The 23,409-nt window shown below is 41.4% G+C and overlaps 1 protein-coding gene across 1 annotated transcript; it reads right to left on the reverse strand.

Moving 5' to 3' along the window:
- Positions 1 to 6,765: 6,765 nt before the first annotated feature.
- nfx1 (nuclear transcription factor, X-box binding 1) lies at positions 6,766 to 22,717 on the reverse strand. The gene is made up of 23 exons (XM_085362854.1): positions 22,485 to 22,717; positions 20,805 to 21,650; positions 20,032 to 20,193; positions 19,490 to 19,567; positions 19,198 to 19,303; positions 18,403 to 18,474; positions 18,168 to 18,307; positions 17,978 to 18,077; positions 17,670 to 17,887; positions 17,094 to 17,191; positions 16,956 to 16,986; positions 16,795 to 16,877; positions 15,240 to 15,348; positions 14,986 to 15,105; positions 14,665 to 14,744; positions 14,346 to 14,576; positions 13,812 to 13,885; positions 13,321 to 13,422; positions 12,894 to 13,031; positions 12,711 to 12,777; positions 7,436 to 7,581; positions 7,220 to 7,324; positions 6,766 to 7,049 (listed from the first exon to the last, which is right to left on the reverse strand). The coding sequence occupies exons 1-23, from the start codon at positions 22,501 to 22,503 to the stop codon at positions 6,974 to 6,976; spliced, it is 3,201 nt and encodes a 1,066-aa protein (XP_085218980.1). The 5' UTR covers positions 22,504 to 22,717; the 3' UTR covers positions 6,766 to 6,973.
- Between the last annotated feature and the right edge of the window lie 692 nt (positions 22,718 to 23,409).

Consider the following 23,409-nt stretch of genomic DNA (forward strand, 5'->3'; position numbering starts at 1 on the left):
AGCGGCTGTGGCATGCGGGACCTGTCGGTGGTCTGGATAGCATGTGGAGCTTCGCTAGCAACCCGGCATTTCATCTCCGACAAAGTTATCCCCGAGAGAAGTAAAGCAAGTGTGTAAGTCCATCTCTGAATGTTTGTAAAGCATTCCTGCGTTAAGCTTACCAAACATATATGGAGCGACTGCTTCTTCTGGCTGCTACTTCAATCATGAAACTGCTTAACGATCAGCTGATCGGCTTTTCTGTCGCAAGTCCGTCTCTCTTGTTTGTTTTTGGTCCACTTTGCACCAGAAAGAGGAAACTAGCGGCTGAACAACAGCAGCACGTTTAAGCTTGATAAGCTGTTGTTAGAATTTATTTATTATTACTTTCTACTCGAGGATCTTTTTCTACGTAGCTGACGGCTGGTAACTGTGCAGGGGCGGATCTAGCAAAGTTTAGCCAGGGGGGCCGATAGGGCATGAACAGGGAAAAGGGGGCACAAAGACATACTTTTCTTTCTTATTCTCATTTAAAATGTCTAGCTTTTAATAAATAATTATCCGAATCTTACACCCAAAGTTTTAATTTGATGTAAAATGAATAGAAGTCCATTACTGTATATAGTGACTATTAAGTCTAATATATATACCCTAGTAAGCTATAGTACTTTTTCCTTTGGGAAGGTACCATCTGTGCAGTCTGCAATTTTGTTGAAGAAAGATGTTGAATCTATTTAATATTTCTTGAAAAATAATTGATTTCTGTGCATTTTTTTTCACACTGCATCAAATTAAGGTTGATTACGTTGATTAAGCATCATGAGGTGGAGTGTGAGGGGTGGTTCCCTATTTTTTATTTATTTATTTTTGTTGTTGCTGGGACTTGGAACCCTATTAGTTAGGTTGCTTAATATTTACGCTAAGTACTCTTTAAAATACCAGAATAGGGAGGATGGTGTAGGTTTAAGTTTATTAAATTGATCAGTATTGCTGAACTATGAAATATTTTTTTTTTGCATATAGGTATAACAGAATAGCTTTAGTGTAGTTGTTGTTTTAAACTTGAGTATGAACTTATACAAAATGCAGCAAGATATTTTAAAAAAAACAGTTTTGTTGATTAAAAAACATTATATCGGATTCATATCGGTATCGGCAGATATCCAAATTTATGATATCGGTATCGGTATCGGACATAAAAAAGTGGTATCGTGCCATCTCTAATACGTACTCAATTTTCTCTAAGCACATGCAAAAAGGACTACGCTGCTTCCTTTCACAATAAAAGTCTTGACAAATACACTGCATAACTGCTGCAGATAAAAGGGTTTGTAGAAGTGTTTCAAAGAAATTTATATTTAAATATATATTTAATTTAACTAGTTATTACATAGAAGATGAGCTTTTTTCTGTATAAAAAAGGCACATTGTTTTCTGGTTTTGGTTAATATATGGATCTAATTAAGCAAATAAAGAATTTCTATGAAGCTGGTTTTGTGCTCCATGAACAAGAATGTTGGCTTTAAAAAAAAAACAAAACACAAAGTATGAAAAATTAATTACATCTGTGTAAGTATTCATCAAACTGTAAAAAAAAAAAACTAAATAAATAAAACATACTAACAGAGAAAAATCTACTTAAAAAGATACGCGAAAAAAGCAAAAATATGAAGTATAGAGCGTTACAGCATTGATATAGATGAGAACACAGACATCTGGCAACAGCAGGAGACTAATTTTAACCCAACACCTTCAAGAAAACCAGTCTTTCTAATGTGTTGCAATCTGCTGTGATGACAGGAAGTACATAAAGTTTTGCACATGTGTAAAACAAATCAGGTAGTGACAGACCTTTTAGAAGCAAGTCGCAGCCAGAAAAACATGCAAACTTTGGCCCCAAAATATGTTTTTCCAAGCGTTTTCCTCTTGGATGTTATACTTTGTGTACCCTGTCTCCTCCTTATATAATGTCTCTGGCTAAGATTAGCTTGAAGCCTGAGGGCAGGTGGAAACAGCAGCATGCACCTTGAAATCTGTACAGCTTAAAAAGAAAAAAATAACATGTATGTAAAATCTTTTTGGAATAGAATAAAGTGGCATTTACACCCATTTTTGCTCTCTCATTGATCCCTCCAATTAATCTAAACTACCCACCACATTAACCTTTGTAACGTGTGCTACACTGACCACACCTACAGCCAATGTAGAATCACCAATTACCCCAGTATTTTCAAACTAATTCTGACAGGCCAGCTGCTACTGAGGCTAAAAATAACAGAGCATGCAACATTTTTATCAATTATTAAAATAAAGATCCCAGATAAATTTTAGTGATACAGAGGACAAACTCTTTCTTTATATAGGTTCACCCTGCAATATATATCACCTGGCCATCCACGTCTACCTGCAGTGCCTTGGGGCCCGCCCCACAGTTTGAGAACCACTGAGATAAACAAAGGCACAGCGAGAATGTGCAAACTTCTCAAAGAAAAGCGGTCAGAAGATTCAGGAACAGTTCGATATTTTAGGACATTTCCAGCATCCATATTAAGACAGGCCAACAGGCTTCCTGTTAAATGGGAGTTTTTCCTCCCCACAGTCGCCAAGTGCTTGCTCATAAAGAATCATCTGACAGTTTGGGTTTTTATCTTTACTTTGCAATATAAACCACCTTCAGGTAACTTGAATCACATTTAAGAGACAAACATGGGAGTGGTAACTGTCCTAAGCCAGATAGCATCAATTATTTCACTCTAAGCTGCATAGAGGTGAATGCCTTAACTATGTTGGCAGACTCTCCTCAAAAAATAGAGAATTTATTTTTCCTCCAGATGAAATGTTGCTGACTGCAGCTTTAATATAAAAATTAGATTTTCCTTGGGATCAGCAGAAGCAGATCTGGCTTCAGCAGCTGTACACCCCCAAATCCCCCCCTGCTCCTGAGTGCACCGCAGACTGCCAGAAGATTAACACAGTGAAACTGAAACTTTCTTCTTTCTCCCCCCTGCACCGGACACACTTAGAGAAGCAACAGCACATTATATTGTTGTTTCAAAACGGGGTGACGGGGGGGACGGAGGAGGGAGGGGTAATGGATTAAAGGCATGCGTAAAAAAGAAGAAGAAGGCGAGAGGATGGCAGGGGCTTCGCCGTGCATCCCATCTATTACTCCTCAAGTGTCTGTTTCTCACACCAGTCAAGGTTAACAAGCCGAGCTGCCTGGTGTCTGCGTGTGCTGCAAAAAAAACGAAAAAAAAAAAAACAAGGGAGGGGGTGGGAGGTGGAGGTGGAGGAGGGTGAGGTGCTGCAACTACACACTGTGCCTTGTGATGATGCAGACAGGCTGAGAGAGAGCCTACAGTGCCCCCCTTAAATATTGCCAACCACATCACGCTACATTTGTACACCGAGGCTAAAATCACCACGAGGTGGAAATTGCAGTTTCCCCTGTTTTTTTCTCTTCTCTCTGTTTTTTGAGGCTCACAATAAATTGAAGCGAGACGAGGTAAAAAACTCCGGTGCGCACTAATCCGACTGCGCCTACAGGATGAAGCCTAAACGCATAAAGAGTAGTTTTAATGGTGGATGCGGCTGGCAGAGCAGCGGAGACTCACTGTGGGAATAAAACAAACCGCGCTAACGTATCGCGAGGTAGCATAAGCGTCATCCATACCTTTCTCTCCATCACTGTGCGCTTTTTTTCTCTTCCCTTTTTTCTTTTCTTTTCTCTTTTTTTAAGGGCTACTCAACAACGGCAACTGTAGGATGTGTTTCTGTGGAGCTGTCCGGTCCGGCGCGGCGTGGAGCTGCTTTTCTCCCCTCAACTTCCTCACGGGCTTTCACACAGCAGCAAGCGTCTCCCCCCTCGATCACTCCCCCATTACTGGACAGCTAGGCGACTTATTAGCGCTGGCCTGTGGGACGCCGAGCCGGGGATGGAGCCAGAGCCAGGATTGGTGAAGCCTTGTTCGGAAGGGAGCAGGAGCGCAGGCGCGGTCTCTGCTGGAGAGTCGATATAATGAAAAATTACCAGTGGCAGGGAGTGTCATCAAATTATCCTCATCTCTCGCTCTCTCTCTTTTTTCATTTTTTATTTTAAGGGAGGAAGGGAAGATTTTTATTTAACCCAAAGCGCACAGTGAAATGATTTCAAGTTATCCTGCTCCAAACACATGCTGTACATGTAAATGCAGTGCAGGAACAAAAGGGAGGGAGGCGGGATGAGGGGGGGGGGATAAACCCGGTGCACTACAGCAACAAAGGAGCAGCAGCACCACCAGCTCCCTAACCGAGAGATCTGTTCCACTTTCTAATGAGGAGCCGTCGATAAAGAGGCTGTTAAGTTGTGGCTAATTGCTGCTTTAATGGATAATTTACTAATGCTTCACGCGGCAGTTACAAGTTATCACTTCACACATTTTTTTTAGTGCCAGAGTGAAGATTTATGAATGAAATGAGCCAGATTTATAACACGTGGTGGATATACTGTGGCAGCTCATTGTCCGGCTCTTACCTCTGACTTTTGAACTTGATTCTTTATAATATTGGACTTTCTGTGTAATTATTACCAAACGTTTTGTTCTACTAGCTTCATTTGAGCTGTAAAATATTCATGAAAAATGATTTAAACAAAACTAGAAATGCGTGCAAAAATCAGAATTGTGTCTGCAGATTGGGGACTGTCTGTGTAAATATGCACTCGTTTGCATAAAGTGGATAAAGCCAGCATAAATAATATAGTTTTATATTTAGCAGCAGTTCTGCCTGAGTCCTGGTTATTATGGAGCAGGGTAAAGAAAATCATCTGTGACCTGAATCCGCAGCCTCTCCCATAGCTACTGGTGTCAGTGGTTTTAACTATGTGGCCCAGCAGTCTGCTGGTGCCAGGTTTCTGGCACTGGTAATGGTCCTTTTAAGGCTAAGGATGCATGGAACCAGTTCTAGATTGAACACTGGCACTTATGTGGAAAAGGGGTATTTGCTGACATATTAGGAATATCTTTTTATCACTTCATGAATCACGAAATACAGACAACTGCCAGAAAAAGTCTATTCCTGCTGTGTTTCTACTCTGGAACTCAGGATGGGGAAGAAAAAAAAGAAACCTTCAGGATTGAAAGGAATCACTTTGGTCAACAACTGTTGTTTTTAAAAGTGCTATATAAATGAATAACCTTGAAACTTGAAAAAATAATTGAATAGTTTGGTGTATGCAGGTGCTGCTGAAGTGGACAAGTGAAAAATGTAAAGAGCAACATCATGAAACCAGACTCCACTTGTTCAAATATCTAAATGTTGAATTTTGTCAGTGAATGAGTACTAATTTGACTCAAGAGTAGTAAAGTTAACACATAAATTACCCGTTATCACCCATTGGCCAATTTCGAACCAGTTAGGTCCAGTTAATGAAACATGGATGTTTCTGGACTGTGGGAGGAAGCTGGACTGCACAGAGCCAGGCGGTGGATTCAAACCCAGGACAGTCTTGCTCTGACCACTTCATTAAAAATCTCTCATCAGTAAATATACCATTGTACATTAATATTACGCACTGGGGTTATTTATTTATTTTGACATGTGCAACTCAAAATTTCAGGTCATTTTCACAAAACTTAATAACGCTAACTCGTGGTTGGTCTGAGACAAATTTAAAACGCTGAGAAGATAACTTGAAACTGACAACAACAAAAAAAGGACAAAAACAACTTTCAGTTAATAATCTGAGATTTTGATTTAAAGATTTTGTTGGATAAGCATAAATTTACAAAAAAACTAGAGTATAAATTATAAACAACAGCAACAAATCTTCTCCCACTTGCTTACTAACATTAAAGGAACATTTATTCATCTCGTGAGCTTCCTTCATTTCTAAATGTGTTAAAAGTCATTGTTTATGCACCAATTTGACAACATGTGTAGAAGTAAACACCTAAATGTGTATTTTCCAAATGTCATTGATGCAAAAAAATCTTGAAAAGCCCTTACAAGAAAAAAAGATATTATTGAATTTAAACAAATATAGTTATGGAGAAAATGTGAGTTGTCATGTTATCCATCATGTTGTGTTTATTTATGCGGCTGCCAGGTCTCCACTGTGGAAGAGATTTGACCTCAGTGGGATTTCCTGCTTAAATAAAGGTGATAAAATAAAATGAGAACATCTGTACAGAAAGCTGGTTAGTATCCTGAAATCCATTAGCATGTACCTATAGAGAGGAGAGGCCTTAATCAATGAGAACCTTTAAGTCGGCAAACACAGAGTGTGCGAGTAGCTGTCCATCCTGTAGTGTCCACTCAGTGCTGGAGTCTGCCTGACTCAGCATCCTAACCTCACAGGCCGCAGCAGTGGGTGAAACAGTCCATTAGCTGGAGAACAGGATCTACGCTCTCATCTCATCTACGACACACATCCTGCTGCATCAGCTCGACCTCCGAGTGCCTTCACGTTTTACCCAGGAAGAGTTTTCACAAAGTGCAGCGCCACATCTGGGTCATAGTTGTGTTTGGAGCAAAGCTTTCTTTATGCAATGCAGCCCACTGACTCTTACCCACCCGCCCTCCTGAAGCCTTGCAGAAAGAACAACAACACATCCCTGCCATACAGACTTAACCCTGAGTAAGCGATAGAGCACCTAATGTGGACATCGGAGATATTCTGGAGCCGATGTATTAAATTTCATATCAACATCTGCACCCATTAAATAGGGAAGAATTCGCTTTTTATTAAAACGCATACCAGGGAGGCAAAGAAAACACGCAGGAGCTTTTCAAACAGGGAAAGTCTTCATGGACTTTAATGTCAAAATTCAAGGGCTCAATTCATCCTCCCACATATAACAAGAGTGAGAGTTCCCCAGAGACCATTGCAGCTTTGAAATATTTCCAAACATTTATTTTTTATCAACAAGAAGCCAGAGAAATTATGATTATTGGTCTCAGATGAATGCAAATGAAACGAGTTTTGGACTTTTTGGCAGAAGATTTGTTTTTACTTTCAGTCCTGGACGTCAAAATAATCGATCGCGGGCTCTTCTTTAACCATCTTCGACCAGGTGCTTCCACCGGCAGACCTGGCAGGAGATTAATTGATGAGAAAACACAAAAAGAAGAATCACAAGCAGGCAGCGAAAGACACTAACAAACAGCAGCATGAAAGTAAGACAGTCCGTCTCCGAGTGTTGTTTAAGGACATTTTTGGAGTCGTATAGAAGAGTCTCTCTAACCACAGATTAACACTTACTTGCTGCTGTGCTGTTTGATATGAGCGATGGGAGGAGGAGCCCGTGCAGCTGTCTCTCGCTCTATCAGTGAAGTCAGGGTTGAGTTCGGGCAGGCCGACTTCCCCCTGGGCGAGAAAAACAAAACAAAACAAGATACACAGGCACATCCTCGACTCCACGATTACCGCATTTCTCATCTATGATAACGGCGCTCGTATATTTAGTCGCGCTCTCACTTGTGAGCCGTGATGACCACGTTGCGTTTGGGCTCGTTATCGTAGCTCACGCTCTCCACGCCGTAGACCTCGGCCAGCTCGTGGATGATCTTCCGATGCTCTCGGTTCATCGGCGGGAAACAGTGGCTCCTCTTCGACTGCTTTCCCTGCAGAAACGGATGCTTCATAAGGCTACGGTCATGCTCGCTTTTCGCATGTTTAGTTGCATTTCAGCTACAAAGCCGCATTCGTGGTGATGTCGGGCACCTCTAAAAGGTCGCAGCTCAAGTCTGCAGTCACAAGATGACAGGGAAGAATCACAAATACAGATTTTTTTTATTTTACCAGACTTTCTTTGATTGTTGTTTTGGTTTCTTATCTCTTCTTCAGGCCTTAAATAACACTGCTTTGTTTTAAGTGTCACAAGACAGAAACGAGGCAAACAAAGAAAAGTCTAATCTGGCGCTTAATTTAGTTTTGGGGTTTATTTTTAGTGGTATGTCTGTGTATGTTAGTCCTTATATCGACCCCCTCACCGTCATTATTACCAATAGCAGTAAAGAGCAGGTCTGCGACCACTTATAACTCACTTCTGTGTGACGTTTTTGTTGTGTTCCTGTACATATTTGTTCACTGAAGTCTGATCTGACCTGGGCTGGGAGCAGTTTTGCTTCAGTCTAGCCCGTTCACATCTTATAGTTTCTGATGTCCATTAACAGGCGCTATCCCTGTTAATTAAAGAAATATATCTCCTGCTAAGAACCTTGGTAGCATTTGAATTTTTAAAATCTCACATTTCGAAGCTTCTTTCATTCACTGCAAAAATCAAACATTTATTGTGAGACTAGAAAAAGTTACATTTCCTGGGAAAATGCCGTGTAGTGGAAATCATGAGTTGAAAACAGGTGAAAAAGTTGAACTGTCTGCTGAAGACGGCCGAGAAAATAGTGTGAGTAGTTAAGCGGCAAAGAGTAAAGAAACAGGAAAACAGCAGGTTTCACAAAGGATATAGTCTTCTTTAAAGCATGATGGTGTTTGCTGGTGCTGATGGCTGAAGCTAAAACTCTTAGCCACCGCCTTCAGCACCTGGTCATAATGCCACAGATAGCGGCTGTCTGTCAGAGCCTTTGGGCAGCTGCAGAGAAGACGGAAACTTGTCCAGAGCCAAGTTGGACAGGAAGTGTGCCCAGGTGACCCTGCGCTGGAGGGTCCCCTCCCATCTTGTCCATGCTCCTTGCTATCAGAGCTCCACCACTGCTCACGTTCTCCACCTCTACACCTGCTTGGACTTTATTTCATGGCTCTGTTGCATTGGACCTTTCTGACCAGACCTGGCTCTTTGGGAACAAGCCCAGACCTTGTGTACCCATCACCACGGTGACCACCAGTGCCTTTTGTCTCAAGTGCGTTTCCACCACCTCCACCGCTTTTCTCCACCCTCCATTTCCTGCCTCTTCTAACCTCAGTGCCAGCTGATGACCTGCTGAGACCTTACCACAGCAGTCAGCCTCTCTAATCATGTGATTTTATTAATTGCATATAAAGCCCTACACAACTAGCTACATAATGGACCCGCTGTGACCTTATAATAGCAGTCTATAATAGCCTGGTCTGATCATGTGATCAGGGTCTTTTAAATGCTCCACACTCTTCTTTGAAATCCAGGGGTGATGGTGCTTTTGGAGCAGGCTCTCTCAGGCTCAGCCGGTCGGCTCAATCTGTTTTTTAACGACTGTGGAAAATTCCCCCCCAATATTTTCATCTATAGTGCATAACCAAACGCTGCTATGAAAGTATGCATTTATGAACAGAGAGATGCCTGCATGTTTCAGTGTACTACATGTACAAAACTGAGAATTAATAAGCAGGGAGTCTGTGTTTCAGGAGCAAAATGCAAGTGCTTCAGGTATAAGAGTCCAGACACAGTGAAGGCAGCTGACTCACAGTCCCACAGACACACTAGTCTCAACAAACATGATGTTCACATGCACCACAGTCTCCTCGGGCTGGTTGTGTTTAGTTAAGGACATTTCCTGCACAGGCTGTACACAAGAAGGGGATTAACAGGCTCCATTTCATAACGATTGTGGGGAGCTCAGCGTACTTTGCTGTGGTCTGCTGATATCACGAGCAGACTGAATTAACTGATCGGGAAGGCTGGCTCTGCGATTGGCTGCAAGCTGTTGAATCAGAGGTGGCGAGGATGTCGCTGAACAAACCGTCATCTATCATCGATAACCCCGACTACTCTCTGCACCGCTTACCGGACAGGCAGTGGAGCAGCTTCGCTAACAGGGTAGCACATCATTAACACATCTGTCCAGCTGCGAAACATCCTGCGCTTGGATTTTTCATGTTTTCTTGGCTTTTAAATGGCCCCAATTCAGTCACTCTAGCAGGTAAAGCTGCAACCACAAGGGGAGCATTTAATGAGATTGTATGTTACCAAATGTAAAAGAACATTTGGTCGGTCCTCTTTTAAAATTCAAGGTCCACAAATTTGAAACACTTTGCCACCGGGAATAAAAACACATCTGATCATTGGAATGGGTCTTGTTACTGTCTTATTACTATCATCATCCTTCAATGTTTCCATTTTACTGTACATGCCGTTTTCTGTTTTATTTCTGTTTTTTATATTTGTGTTGATATAATGCATCTTAAAAACAATGCTAACTTTTAATGTCTGTTTTTGTATAAATAAATAAAATCACAAAATAAAAATACTTGTTTTGCTTTTTTTAAAATCACTTTTTCAAGTATTATCTCATTGTTATTTTATTTTTTTTAGCAAACACTACTTTTTATTTTATTTGCTGATTTGAGGACAACAAACTTTTTATTTTGTTTTAATATAACTTTACTATAATAACTTTGCTCCAAACTACAAACGTGAGTACAAATCACGTTTTGTGAGCTGACCTCTGGTATGAAGTGATACAAATCTATCACTTTCATAAATACTTTCAGCCTTGTCCTCACTGTTTGGGATCCTCCTGGTTCAACGTGACTGTTTCACGCCCAAAAGTCACGTCCATAAAGAAATGTGTTTGTTTTCTTTTAAATTTGGTGGGGGGCTTAGATCCAAAACCTTTGGGATGAACTGGCCTGTGATCCAGTTCATGTCTGTCAACATCTGTGCTGCCCTATCTGATGTTTCTGTGGCTGAATGGGAGCAAATCCCTGCAGGCAGGTCCCAAAAAAATCATGTGAAAGGTTTAGGGAGAAGAGTGGAGGCTGTTACAGCAGCAGCTTAATGTCTATACATACGAGTTGAAGCGTCCATGTACTTTTGAGCTTGTAGTGCACGCGTGGCCTATTTTATATAGACTGGTCAGTAGGCACATTTGACCTGACTTTTCAGAGTAAAAGAGAACAACAGCTGGTACAAAACTGAATCGCTTTCTTTGCCAGAGGGCTGTTGGAGGGGATTTTAGCAAAATTTAAGCAGAGGAGTAGATTTAATAACTCGTTTTTTTAGGGAAGAAAGAGCCCAAAAAATGAAATCAGTGAAGTCAGCACAACATGCCTTGAGAAAATAAGATAAAACATTTCACTAAGCTGACTCCCGGGCAGAAAAAGGTTTCATTCATGACCCGTCGTTCCAAAAAGAGGCTCAGCTAAGTAATAAACAAGTCCTTTGGAAAAGAAATCAAAGCAGTAATGTCGGTCTCTCAGAGAGCCTCGGTGAATCACAGAGGACTGGAAGAAATAAATAAATACGTGGAGACGTTTCCACCTGCCCGAGAAGTCTCCTACTCGCTTATTTGAGCTTGGAAACTGTGACAAAAGAGCTGAAAATACAACAACTGGGGCACAAAATAATGAAGCTAAATAAGCTGTTAGTGACACAGCCGTAAAGGGCCACTGTCTCCACCTCGGGCTGACACCAAGTTTAATGACTCCATGCGGATCAGAAATGATAGTAATAAAAGTAATAATCAATCATTTGTAATAAATAAAAGAAAAGTTTTTTGTTTTGCTCCTTAACAAACCAGAGCCATTCATCCATCACTCGTGATAAAGCCGTTTAAACACCGGCTGCAGCTCTGGATGGAGCGCGCTCAGTGCTCAGCTTATTTAGCAAGTCACAAATACACAAACACTGTGATAGTACACATTACCTACTACTGCCTCCTAGGTTTTACACTTTTACTGATATTTACACACTGCTGCCATCTTGGATTGTGAAGTCGGGGTTGGTGGGGGTTCTCCAACTTCCTGAGTTGGAAATCCGACTTGAGGAGCCATTCCATAAAAATCCAGACTTTCCGCTTCAAATGGCAAGCAACAATACTGAGCTCGTGTGCTCAACAGAGCCACTTTAAACATAACATATTTTTGTATTTTAATAGTTTTACTTTTTAAACCTTCATTTTCTTTTAATTTTTTAATACTAAGCCCCCTACTGTATTTTACGAAACTTTTTATATAGCATGTCACTGAATTTTATTGAGATTCTTCCTAATTTTGACCTTTTCTTGCATTTTATTTACATGTTTATTTTAAATCATCATATATTATTTTTAGACTTATTGTACTTAATCCATTTATTGATTTCTTTTATTATTATTATGTTTTTATGTTTAACCTTCATTAAAGGTTTACTTATTAAGTGCTCCATATGCATTATACAGTGTTTTACTCTATTTTATACATTTTACCTTATCAAATTAAAACTTCTATTTTTAAATTTCATATTATCTTTTCCCTTTTCTTAAATTTATCTCCTCTCTTCTCTGTAGTTTGTACATTGAGGTATTTTGTTACATCATGCCATTTTATTTTATTCGTCTACTCCACTTTATTTAAGCTAGAGTCTGTGTTTAATGTTTTGGCTGCTCTAACAGCTTTTTACCAAAGTTTGGGATAAATAAGGTATTTCTCACATTAAGCTTAAAGCCCAGCTGTTTTACTAATTATATCCCTTAGCAGTAAACAACAAAAATATAAAGAAATCGTGGCTAAACGGAGCAAATGACATTAATTAACTAGAAAGAACATGATATACATGTTATATTAATGATCATTAAAGTTTCAAAAATTTAAAAACTTAGGGTTAAAGTTCAGTTTAAAACAAAATGTTTTATGGGGTAATTATGTACAAATGCTGCACTGACTTGAATGCAAATATACTGACTAATGCGAGTGACTCAGTAAAATGCTTCACCACTAAAAACTTGGGACTACAGCAGTCTCCCAGATTCTCCACCAGATGGAGCATTACATCACATTAGAGCTCTTAAATAACACCTCACCCCTAAACAGGAAAAGGAGACTCAAATACAGATCGTACCTTATTAGCAAGCTCTACAAGATTGTTGATCTCCTCTTCCACCTCTGTGACAAACTTCAGGTCTTTTCTGAAACGCAAGCAGAGCAGAGTTGCAGTTTCAGTGCAGCGCTCCCTCTGACTTTGAATATTAACCCAAACATGGCGTCACATAACCGTCACCGTGGAGTAAAACAGATATCAGACCTGGCGTCGTCTTTGAGGCTGTCGCTGTACGCAGAGGTGGAGCGAACGTTGAAGGGGTCAGAAGACGAGTCGATCTGCAACGCCTCCGCCAAGCGCCTGTTCCTCTCCAAAGTGGCGCACTCTTGATCGCACTCGAGCCTGAGAAAGCATCGCATTTCTAGGATGACTGCTTTTCACACCTCAGCTGCAGTTCAAAGTAATCCACTGAATGGATTAAAGAACGAAATCTGGCCCTCTCCAGGAAATTATTTACATAATTACTTTCAAACAAGAGCTGCATCTTGGCCATCACACATAAGGACTCGCCTGTTGTTCAAATAATCTTGAAATAATTAAGCTCGAACATCCTGTTCAGCAAATGTTTCACATCTTGAGTTTGAGACCTCTGGTTCGAGCTTTAAATCATTAATTCCCTGCACCACTCTACCTCGTCTGTTTCAGCTCTTTCTTAGAGATCAGCGGGCCGATATCCATGGAGTCACCGAGCTGCATGTCCGAAAGCTTACTGGCCATGGCAATGGCAGCATACCTGCACAACAAAACCAAAAATATCGGATAAATGTTGCTCGTTTCAAATTCTAATTTTATTCCTAGATGCTACATTAGTAGCTTTGCATCATTCACAGTCTAATATAATCTTTACTTATTATTAAACTGGGCCATGGTGGTGCCCTTCAGCTCATCCACTGTCTGAAACGAGCTCTTTAACACTCCTCTGACTTTAAGCCAGCTTTCTTCTGATTGGCTGCTCCTCAAAAAACACTGAACTCCTTGAATCTGAGCTTTTACAGGAGCCTGAAGACTGAGGGTTTTTTTCACAGCTATAACAGAATATATATGTCGCCAAAAAGAGAAATGCCAAACGAGGTCTAGAATAAAACACAAAAAAAAAGCTGAACACATGGGAGCAGAGCTGACCTCTGGTATGAATTGGCTGCTTCTGCACAGGCCACGGTTTCCTTTCTACGACCGCACTCACACTGTACCGCAACCTGCGAACGACACAAAGGATTAGATTTCTCCTCCCTGGAGAAGAAGTGTTTCTGTAAGAGCACAAATACGCAAATTAAAAAAGGTCAGGTCAGTTCACACGAAGAATTCGTGCAGCTGTGAATGGCCTCCCTCTGGAGTCTGAAGCCTGCCACTGATGTGTTATTATTTGTTCCAAGTTAACCATTTATGACAGTTACACAGCACCGCGCCACATGTCCTCAGCCTTCATGCAAAAACAGCGGGTTCACAGCTGGACTATTGAGCAGATGTGACACTGAATTTATTCACTAAACATTTGCATGAGGGAAATAAGTTATTAGAGAGAGGAGGAACTTTTGATGGTGGGAAAATGTGCTGAAAAACCCAAGCCCTGATGTGACAGAGAACATCTGTACAAACTCTGTAACCTGTTTTTGAGCCACTGGAAGTCCAGCTGTTCTCAGTGGCACTGCTCTGTACCTTGGCAGTGCAGGTGGTGCGTGGACAGCTGCTGCCTTTATGACAGGGAGCAGCGCACGGGTGGCCGCAGTCTGGACGAGGCAGCGTGCAGGGCTGCTGGCAGCCGCCTTCTGGCAGGCACTCTCCCCGGTGACAGATGCGTTTGCAGCGGTGCGTCTCGCAGGGCAACGTTTTATTACACATTAGGCCACAAGAAATGTCTTGGAGATGACACGGGATGTTGCTGCGTTGCTGTGAGTCAGAGAAAAGGGTGTCGCTTCAGTTGCAAGAACAAAAACAGGAAACAAGTCGTGCCATCAGTGGGCTCGGGGAACATTACCTCGTGCTTTCCCATGCACCATTTCTGCGTGAGGTAAGTGCAGGGAGGACATTTCTCCTCACTGTGGCAGTTGTGAAACACTAAATCAGAGGCAAATGTCAGGAGCATATTAACAGTTATTCGATACAGCTGCTGTGTGAACCGAGGTTATCTAAACTAAAACTATCTAAAACATACAAATGAGTCTTTGATGGCCATGTTTACTGAGACTGAGTCACTGAAACTAAAGAAAACTGAACTAAAACTGAACATTTTCAAATCTAACTGGGAAGCACACAAACTACAATAACCCTGATGTAAGGAGCTACAGCTAAATCCCACCTGGGTGGTCACACTCGTGTCTTCTCGTGCACACGTTTTTGCACTCGGGTGGCTTCGTTCCACAGGGGATGGGTGGATACAGCACCGTGGACCCGCAGTGACACGTCAGCTCATCAAAACCTAAAAACCCAGTGGGACTCGTGACACACTCGTGGCATCTTAACGCCAAGCAAAATACAGCTAAAGCTTCAAATTAGTGAGACAGAATAAATCTGTGGTACTTCAGAGACTTGGCTCGTGAACTCGATACTCACTGGACTGCCAGCAGGGTTCACAGTTTCCACGGTGACAAGGCTCCTGGCAGCGGTGGAGGCCACAGTTGAGCTTGTAGCCGCAGATCATGGAGCACTTGTGCTCCACGCTCTGAAAACACACGGACAAAAACATTAACATCACCTCACGCGCTTCAAAAAACACTCTTATCAGAAGGCTGCTGCAAGCTGAAATTTAAACGTAGAGTCACCCCCGCATGATGCAAAGTAATTAAGAGCTACAAAGCAATTCAGCTTTCAAATTCAGTCATATCCCAACCCAGTAACATATCCTCACTATTCTTTCCTTCTTACTAATGTCCACCCATTTCCTTTATTACTGTTTATTCTGGCTGTTTCTCCTCACTGCTCGTCTGTCAGCTGGATGTTGTTGGACAATTACACAGCAAGTCATTCCTGTAGTGCTTGCCGTGACTGTATAAAGGCAGCGAGTGTGTCGAGATGTTTCCTGCCGGCTTTGCATTTGCCAGACCCTCAATCTAATTAAGAATTGTTAACTAAAAAGCTAAATTATGCATAAATCAAATACAGACTGGCTGCTATCAGCTGACGATTGCAGTCAGTGTGAAATTAATATGCATTTAATGACTCCCTAGGGCACGAGTGTCAAACATTAGGACCCGGGAGTCAGAATCTGCCCGCCTAAGATTAAAACATGGCCCGCTTGGCACCATTTGCAGTTTTGAAATTGGCTTCTTTTTCTGATATTAAAAATATCTCAGGGATTAAATTTGTCGTTAAAGTTCTTTACACTGACAAAAAGGAGGTTTCACTGGTGCAGCCCACTTAAGATATAAGTGGGGCCACACCGCTGTTCACATGTGGTAAAAAAACAAAACAAAAAAACATTACAATTACTAATAATGTTGATTGGCTAATTTATACTTAATTAAGGCAACACAGCAATAACAATATAGAAGATAAGAGAAGACATACTCTTTATCCCAAAGTTGGGTTGGGCTGGTTGTTATAGCAGGTAAAACCATTAAGTTGAACAGACCAAACATTACAAATACGTTGGTTAAGTAAGTACTCACTTTAAAGCAAAATATGCTCCATGCAGGTCTCTTTGGGTCTAGAGCTATTTAAAAATAACTCTTCTGGTGGTATGGTTTGCCCACCGCTGAGACAAACCTTGTTTCTACAGATGGCACAAAGTCAGACTAACATCCGTAACATCCCTGCTGCACCTGTCACATAATCTTGCTGGTTTACAATGATTCTGTGTCACATACACACCTCTGTGTGTAAGGAGAGCTGAATGGGTGCAGCTCTGACTTAGGACGAGATGGGGAATTCACTGACCATCTCACTTAAACCAGCCATGTGTGTCACATGGTTGCATTTCATTGAGATAACAGCTATTATGTTTAACACACACTTTCTTCTGGACAATAACAATGGTTAGTTGGTTCGGGTGAGACAAAAATATTGGGGTCAGAACCAGTCAGGGAAAGAGAAAAATAAATGTATATGTGTGTGTGAGAACAGAGAGCATAAAGTCGAAAACACTGACCCAGATTCAATGAACACTCACCACACAACAAAGCTCCCCACACTTGTGTCGGCCACAGGAGCGCTTCTTGTTGCAGCGCTTCTCGCAAGTGAAGACGAGCTCCTCTGGAGAGACAAAAGTCAGGATTTAAACACAGGACGGCAGCTCAGGGTGGGCTATACTCATATTTATTAAAACCTCACCTTCTTTTTGGATTTTCTCACATGGGACCTCCTGGAAAGTAAAGGAGAAATCTTTCAAATCTTCAGTGTCTTCAAAATAAAAAAATTTAAAAAAAAATGGAACTGAGAAAAAACACAGCTGCTGATATTTCTGCAAACCTTAGTCTTGGAGCCACATCTGCACCTGATAGTTGAGGTCAGAGAGCAGGGCCCACAGCTGCCCTCGTGGCACAGCTTCTCGCACAGATGGATGATGTCTGAAATAACACAAGTTCATTATCTCACGTCAGGCTGCAAGAACAAAAACAGGCCTAACATGATGTACATCCTGTTTGCACAACCACAACAGGCCACAGAGAAGAAAGCAGTTGCTTTCTTTTAGAAACAAAAGCCAGTTGAAGATTGAGAATAAAAAGAAAAAACAGGATGTTTTACAGGGGAAAGATCAAGGAATTCATTCAGCTTTAGTGACATGATGTTTGCCGTTTTCTCATTGAACTTCCTCTGGCTTTCTTCTGGATTTTAAAAGCTTCATCGCCATTTTATCAATATTACTTTAAAACAGATGACAGAAAAGAACCTGTTTTCTCCTGCCACAGCACATATTGTTGAAAAGCGTCACCTGTCACACATTTTCAGATCCTGTTTTTGCAATCTTAATGAGGCTCAAATCATTTCCTAATTCTAACTGATGCTATGAGTATTTCGACATGACAGAACAGCACTTCTTCTCACCACTCGAGCCGCAGGCCAGGGGTTTGTTGCAGGTCTTCCCGCAGGAGGGGATGGGATCGGAGCAGCTCCGTCGCTCAGAGTAACCCAGCTCCAGGAGTTTTGTCAGCGGCGTCTGACCGCAGGGACACGTATTCACCAGGCTTGGTGAGCGCGGGCACGACTTGCACGGGCCACGATGGCATGCCTGCTGACACCGGTGGGCTTCACAGTTTAGCATCCTGAAAAGAGCAGTTAAATACACGCGGCTGTGATAGGAGCAAAATAAAAGCTTTAGATGGGCAGAATTAGTGCTGAAGAGTTGGACTTACTTCCCACATATTTTTCCACAGGAGAAATGTCCCGAACCATCAAATCCTGCTTTATCTGTGCCACACGGGACTTCCCGTGCGGTCACGCCACAAAAGCAAACTGCCCATAAAAACAGCAAAAGAGTTCATTACATTTATAATGTTCCATAAGCTAAATTCAGCTATTTATCTGCACCAAAGTGAGACTCACCCTGCTGAACTTGCAGCTGGCATGGCTGACAGGTCCCGCTGTGGCACACCTGCACACAGGTGTGTTCAGCACAGTTGAGTACAGCACCACACACTTTGTCACATTGGAGCACAGTGGCCTGACCGCAGCGCACTGGTTGACTTGAGAGACATAATTTAATTAGAATTAAGAAATATTTAAAGTAAAATCCAAAAGGATAAAAAGACAGATTCACATGTGATCAGAGGTCGAGTACCTCGTCTTCCCGCAGATGCAGGATTTCGTTGCAAAGGCAGGACACTGAGGACAAGGTCCAGGGTGGCATAAGCTGAGAAGACAAAGAACATATTAACGTACGGGTTTGAAGTATAAATGTGAACAGCAGGTGTGCGAGTTACTCTAACCAAACCTGGTAAGACAGGATTCTTACCAGCCTTGTAATACATTAATAAGTCCAAGTAATGAATCATATTTAAAATATGGCTCAGTCCCCATTAATTTAGAGATAGATATATATATATATATATATATATATATAAAAAAAATAAATGTCCACAAGCATTAACAACATGGCTGCAAAGTGAGAGTTACTAGTTTATGAAGCCACTGAAGTCATCTATAAAATCTGTCTGCAATTGAATTCCATTTTATTTTACATCTGCTACCAAGGACCCCAACCCCAAATGCAGATAAAATACATTTATTGGCAATGAAATAACAAGCTCAGTCAGAAACTACAGTCTGTCAAAGGCTTCACGAGTCTGTGGGGCGAGTAAGAGTATTTTTAGAGATATGACCACAAAGGGAGTGTTTGGGGTGAACTTTAAATAAAATATCTCCCATACATGCAATCTGTCTCTTAAAATATAACAGCTTATGCTCCCACAGTGTACCATCAAGTAGACCTAAAATTGCATCAAATAAAAACAGTTTCACAGCAAACCTCACAAAGAAATACATTCTTAAAAGTTATCGATGAACTTCTGAAGCCCTACTGTCTTTTAATAACGTAATTTGAAGCTAGAAGCAGCTTTGTGTTTTTAAGGCTCACATATTGCAGGGGTGGTTGCAGTCCACTCCACTTCTCTTCTTCCCACACATGTCACCGCAGCTGTGGGGAATCTCAGTACGCTGCCACTCAGGGTTTGTCACTTTACCTGCCAATGAAACAAACGGAACAACTCTTCCCATCACTCTCTGTGGCAAACTTAACGTAACGAAGCTTTGGGAAGGAGTCAGTGGGATATGATAACAATTTCATTAAATCGTCTAACCCGAGAGCAAGTTCATCACCATTTCTCAGCTGTGGTGTATATCTATGCTTGAATTAAACAAATACTCACCACAGAAGCAAGTGTAGGAGGTCGGGTGTTTCATTGAAACATTCTGGCAGGCTGGACAGCGCCAACCTTCAGCTGAATCTGATACAAAAAAGCTGAACTTTAACATACATGCATCCATTTTTCCTTTCTGCATAACGCTGAATGAAAGGGTCACCCTCTGGGAAGGATGTGCTTTCCCAGTACACACATTTTCAGATCCTGTTTTCATCTGTGGCACTAAAGTAAAAATCACTTAGCCTTAAATGTAGCTTAAAACATTTTTTCTATATTTTTTTCCTATGATGAAGGACAGAAGGTGACGTGTTGTATTGTATAGCGCAGATTCATAATGGGAACAATAACAGAAATCCACTTGGCCTCTCCATTTTCAATGTAACACAATGCACTGCAGAAGCAGCAGGAATTTCACTGCACGAGTTACCGTCACAGTGACCATCCCTGAACACCGAGTACCAGCCACTGTTAGGAGCTCGCTATGCTGAGTACACAGACTACACTAAAATGCTCCCACACAGAGTAAACACTGTGTTCACACGCCGCACCGTCTGCCTGTGAGGCTGGCGATCGAGCCCATTTCTTGATGCAGTTGAGGTGGAAGACGTGGAAGCAGCTCTGACAGCTCCACACCGGCGCCATGACCCGGATCACGTCACAGCACACCATGCACTCGTATTTCTCCTCCGACAGCTGTTCAATCAGACACCCTGCGGAGGAAGAGATCAGAGGTTCAGAAGATGGCAACAAATACTTCGTTTCCACCCACAGAGCTTTATCCAAAACTTTCTGCTCGTATGTCCTTTAGTTCACTGACAGACTCATCAATAATTCAGGTTGCTTCCAACCAAACATCCTAAGATTTTTACACTAAGTAAGCACTATAAAACATGGGCTTGGGCTTTTTTTTTTTAGCTTGATTTGCATTTTTAATTATTTTCTGGCCTTTTTACAAACAAAATAATCAATAAAACATAACATTAAACATTGGTTTCAGGCCCAATATTAAAACTAACTGAACTAGAGTTACTAAAAAGGGACAAAAAAAATCCTCCAAAAACAACCAAAAAGGAATGTTTTCTGCAAATATAGTGAATATGAAATACTTAACAGCAAAATACGGGGAAATTTGAACTAACTTATGTTAGTTTGTTAGGAAACCAGGTTTCCTAAAAAAAAAAAAAAAATCAATAAATTCTGATTAAACATTTTGTGTCTGACAAAACTGTAACAATATAAAAATGTAAAACGTTGATAGAAATGTAAAATAAGTTGGGGAATTTGATCGCCAGACAACATTTTACAGAAGTAAGAGTCAAACCTGTCTGCGTCTCTTTGCTCTTTGGCATCTTGTTCCAGCTCCTCTGACCAGGTTTGTAGTTTTGATAGTTTGCTCTTCTCCCCCCTCTGGCCTGAAGGGGAGCATTCCCTCCTGAGCCTCTTCCACCTTTGCCTGCAGAATCCTGAGATGCTCGCCCCTGATCAGAGTCATCTTGGCCACTGGCTCCCTTCTCTGAGCCTGGCTCCTCTTGTGATGGTTGTTTGGGTGGTTTGATTGGTCCTTGCCGTCGCTTTGGGTCAGTGTGTTTCCTCTGATTATTGTCATGTTGGGACTCTGAGTCTTCTCTCTTCCTTTGATCCTCCACTGTGGTGTTGTTCTCCTTCCAACTGCCATTATGTTCTCCCTTTCGCTGCTCCTGACTAAACTTCCTTGGTTTTTTAGCCTGGGCATCCTGGTCCTCATTAGTTTGTTCCGTATCCCTGTTTGCACTTCCTCGCCGCCAGTTGGGTCCATCAGCACCACCCATGGGATGTGCAAAAGCATGGACACCACTCATGTATCTGTTGCTGCCACCGTATGGATCACCTCCAGGTCTTTGCCGCCATGGCACAGAACCTCCTCTGTTCCCTTCTCTCCATCCTCTTCCTCTGCCTCGCCTTCTGCCTTCATCTCCTCCTTGGTAAGGAGGACGATGATGATCTTCATAATTTGATCTATGGCTAAAAGGGGGATTAGTGCCCTGATTAAAGGGTCCATACTGATGACAGGTCTCATTACTGTTGTTACTGAGGTGTCTGTCATTGCTGTGTCTGGGTCGGCCTCTTCTGGGTTTGTGCTGATGTGACGTTTGATGTTGCGTCAGATCTGGATTGAGGTCAGGTGGGTCTGCAACAAGAAAACAGAACCAAGTTATGAGCAACATCAAATATATTTAGAGCAAAAACACTTAAAACTTTAAACTAGGCAGGACAACATCATTTATTGTCATTTTGCAAGAATTTCGGGGATCGTTGTGATCTATTTACTTATGAGATGACATTTTAAATTGCATAGGACAAATAAAGAGTGCAATAACATTTTGCCATGAGCAAATAATGTTATAGACAGATTTTTTTTTCCTGCATGTGGAAAAATGTTTGCACCCGCCGGTGTAAAATTATCATGACCATTTTTTGTGGTTTGCAATACCGTTTTGTTTACGAAACCCTAAAATACATTTCGGTATGTCAAATGGCCAAAATCAAGAGTTCTGTTGAGTAGAGTAAACCCAGACTCTATGCCTTAACTATATGGGGACGATCTGTTCTTGTGTGCAATTTAAAACCTTAAGGTCAGTATATGTACAAGTAATGAAACTATGGAGTTTGAAATTAGCATGACAGCTCTCGATTTTATGGATAGCAACGCGTACCATCATCTGGCGTGCTATTGCCTTTCAAAGTTCCCCGGCTGTCACGTGTCGTTACCTCATTCACGAACTGCACGATCACTCGGAGATGCTAAGCTAACATTAGCAACCCAGAGCAAGTGAACAGAAAACTGCGTCAGCTAAAAGTTTATGTTTAGGCTGCTTAAGGTTGTCCAGCTAACACAACTAGCAAGAGAGTGTGTAACTGTTAGCGAAGCTGCTAAAGTCAGTACTTCAGAGTGATTTAAGAGTCGGTTTAGGCTGCTTCAGGTTCCTGTGAGTCACTGTTATTAAAACTGCACATTAGTTACCTGAGAAGCCCTCGGCCATTCAGTCTGAGCACAGCTTGTTGCTTGTTCCGCAGCACGTAAAGGGCAGCTTTAAGAGAAATGACACGCGTGTCCACGCCCTCCGGGACCGTATCCACCCTGTTTCCTGTCTTCTGGTTCTTAAAAATGATCCGAAACCCCTTAAAAGCGACAGTAATCTTCCCTTGCCTGCCTCGCACCTTATTATTATGAGCTAGCTAGTTAGCTAACGTTTTCCGCAGATGTCACAAACAGAACTTCCGGTCAGCGGTTAAAAAAATAAAACCAAAATAAAACGTTTTCAGTAAACTTTCAGTTTAAGTTGATATTACTACTGCATGGAGCACACACCAAGAAATAAACGGAGGGATTACAACAAAGTAAAAAATAAGACAGTCGTGATAAAAATACATAAGGAATGAAGTATTTCATTTCTAAGACTTTACACATTATGACATAATATAAAAATAACACTTTTTAGTATAACCTCAGATGAACAGCAAGACGTGACATACTACACACAATACATCGTGTCACAGTTACACAAAAAGCCAAAATGAAGAAACAGTGGGGCAAAAGCTAAGTACACCCACCTTTGTGGCTGCAAATGGAAGTTATATATATATATATATATATCAACTCAAAATCATGCCCACAAGGTGGCGCTTCGTGTTTGGGTTTGTATACCAGAGACTAAGGAGGGCTTTCCCGATTGAAACTTTGGGGAAAAAACAATATCAATGTAATCTGTACTTCTGCTTATGCTTTAATATGCCCTGTGCTGCATACAGAGGTACTTTCATGGAGTAGATTTATGCAGTTTTAAAAAGGAAGTGAAAGTCAATATTACTAACTAAAAACTAGATGGAGTTAATAGACTATACTTTGCCCTTGTCATTATGACCTGAAAAGTGATAGAGGACTAATT

Source organism: Diplotaxodon limnothrissa, linkage group LG9 (assembly GCF_057381915.1).
Source record: "Diplotaxodon limnothrissa isolate DT_005_m linkage group LG9, D_limnothrissa_male_GT1.1, whole genome shotgun sequence".
In the NCBI taxonomy this organism is placed as follows: domain Eukaryota; kingdom Metazoa; phylum Chordata; class Actinopteri; order Cichliformes; family Cichlidae; genus Diplotaxodon; species Diplotaxodon limnothrissa.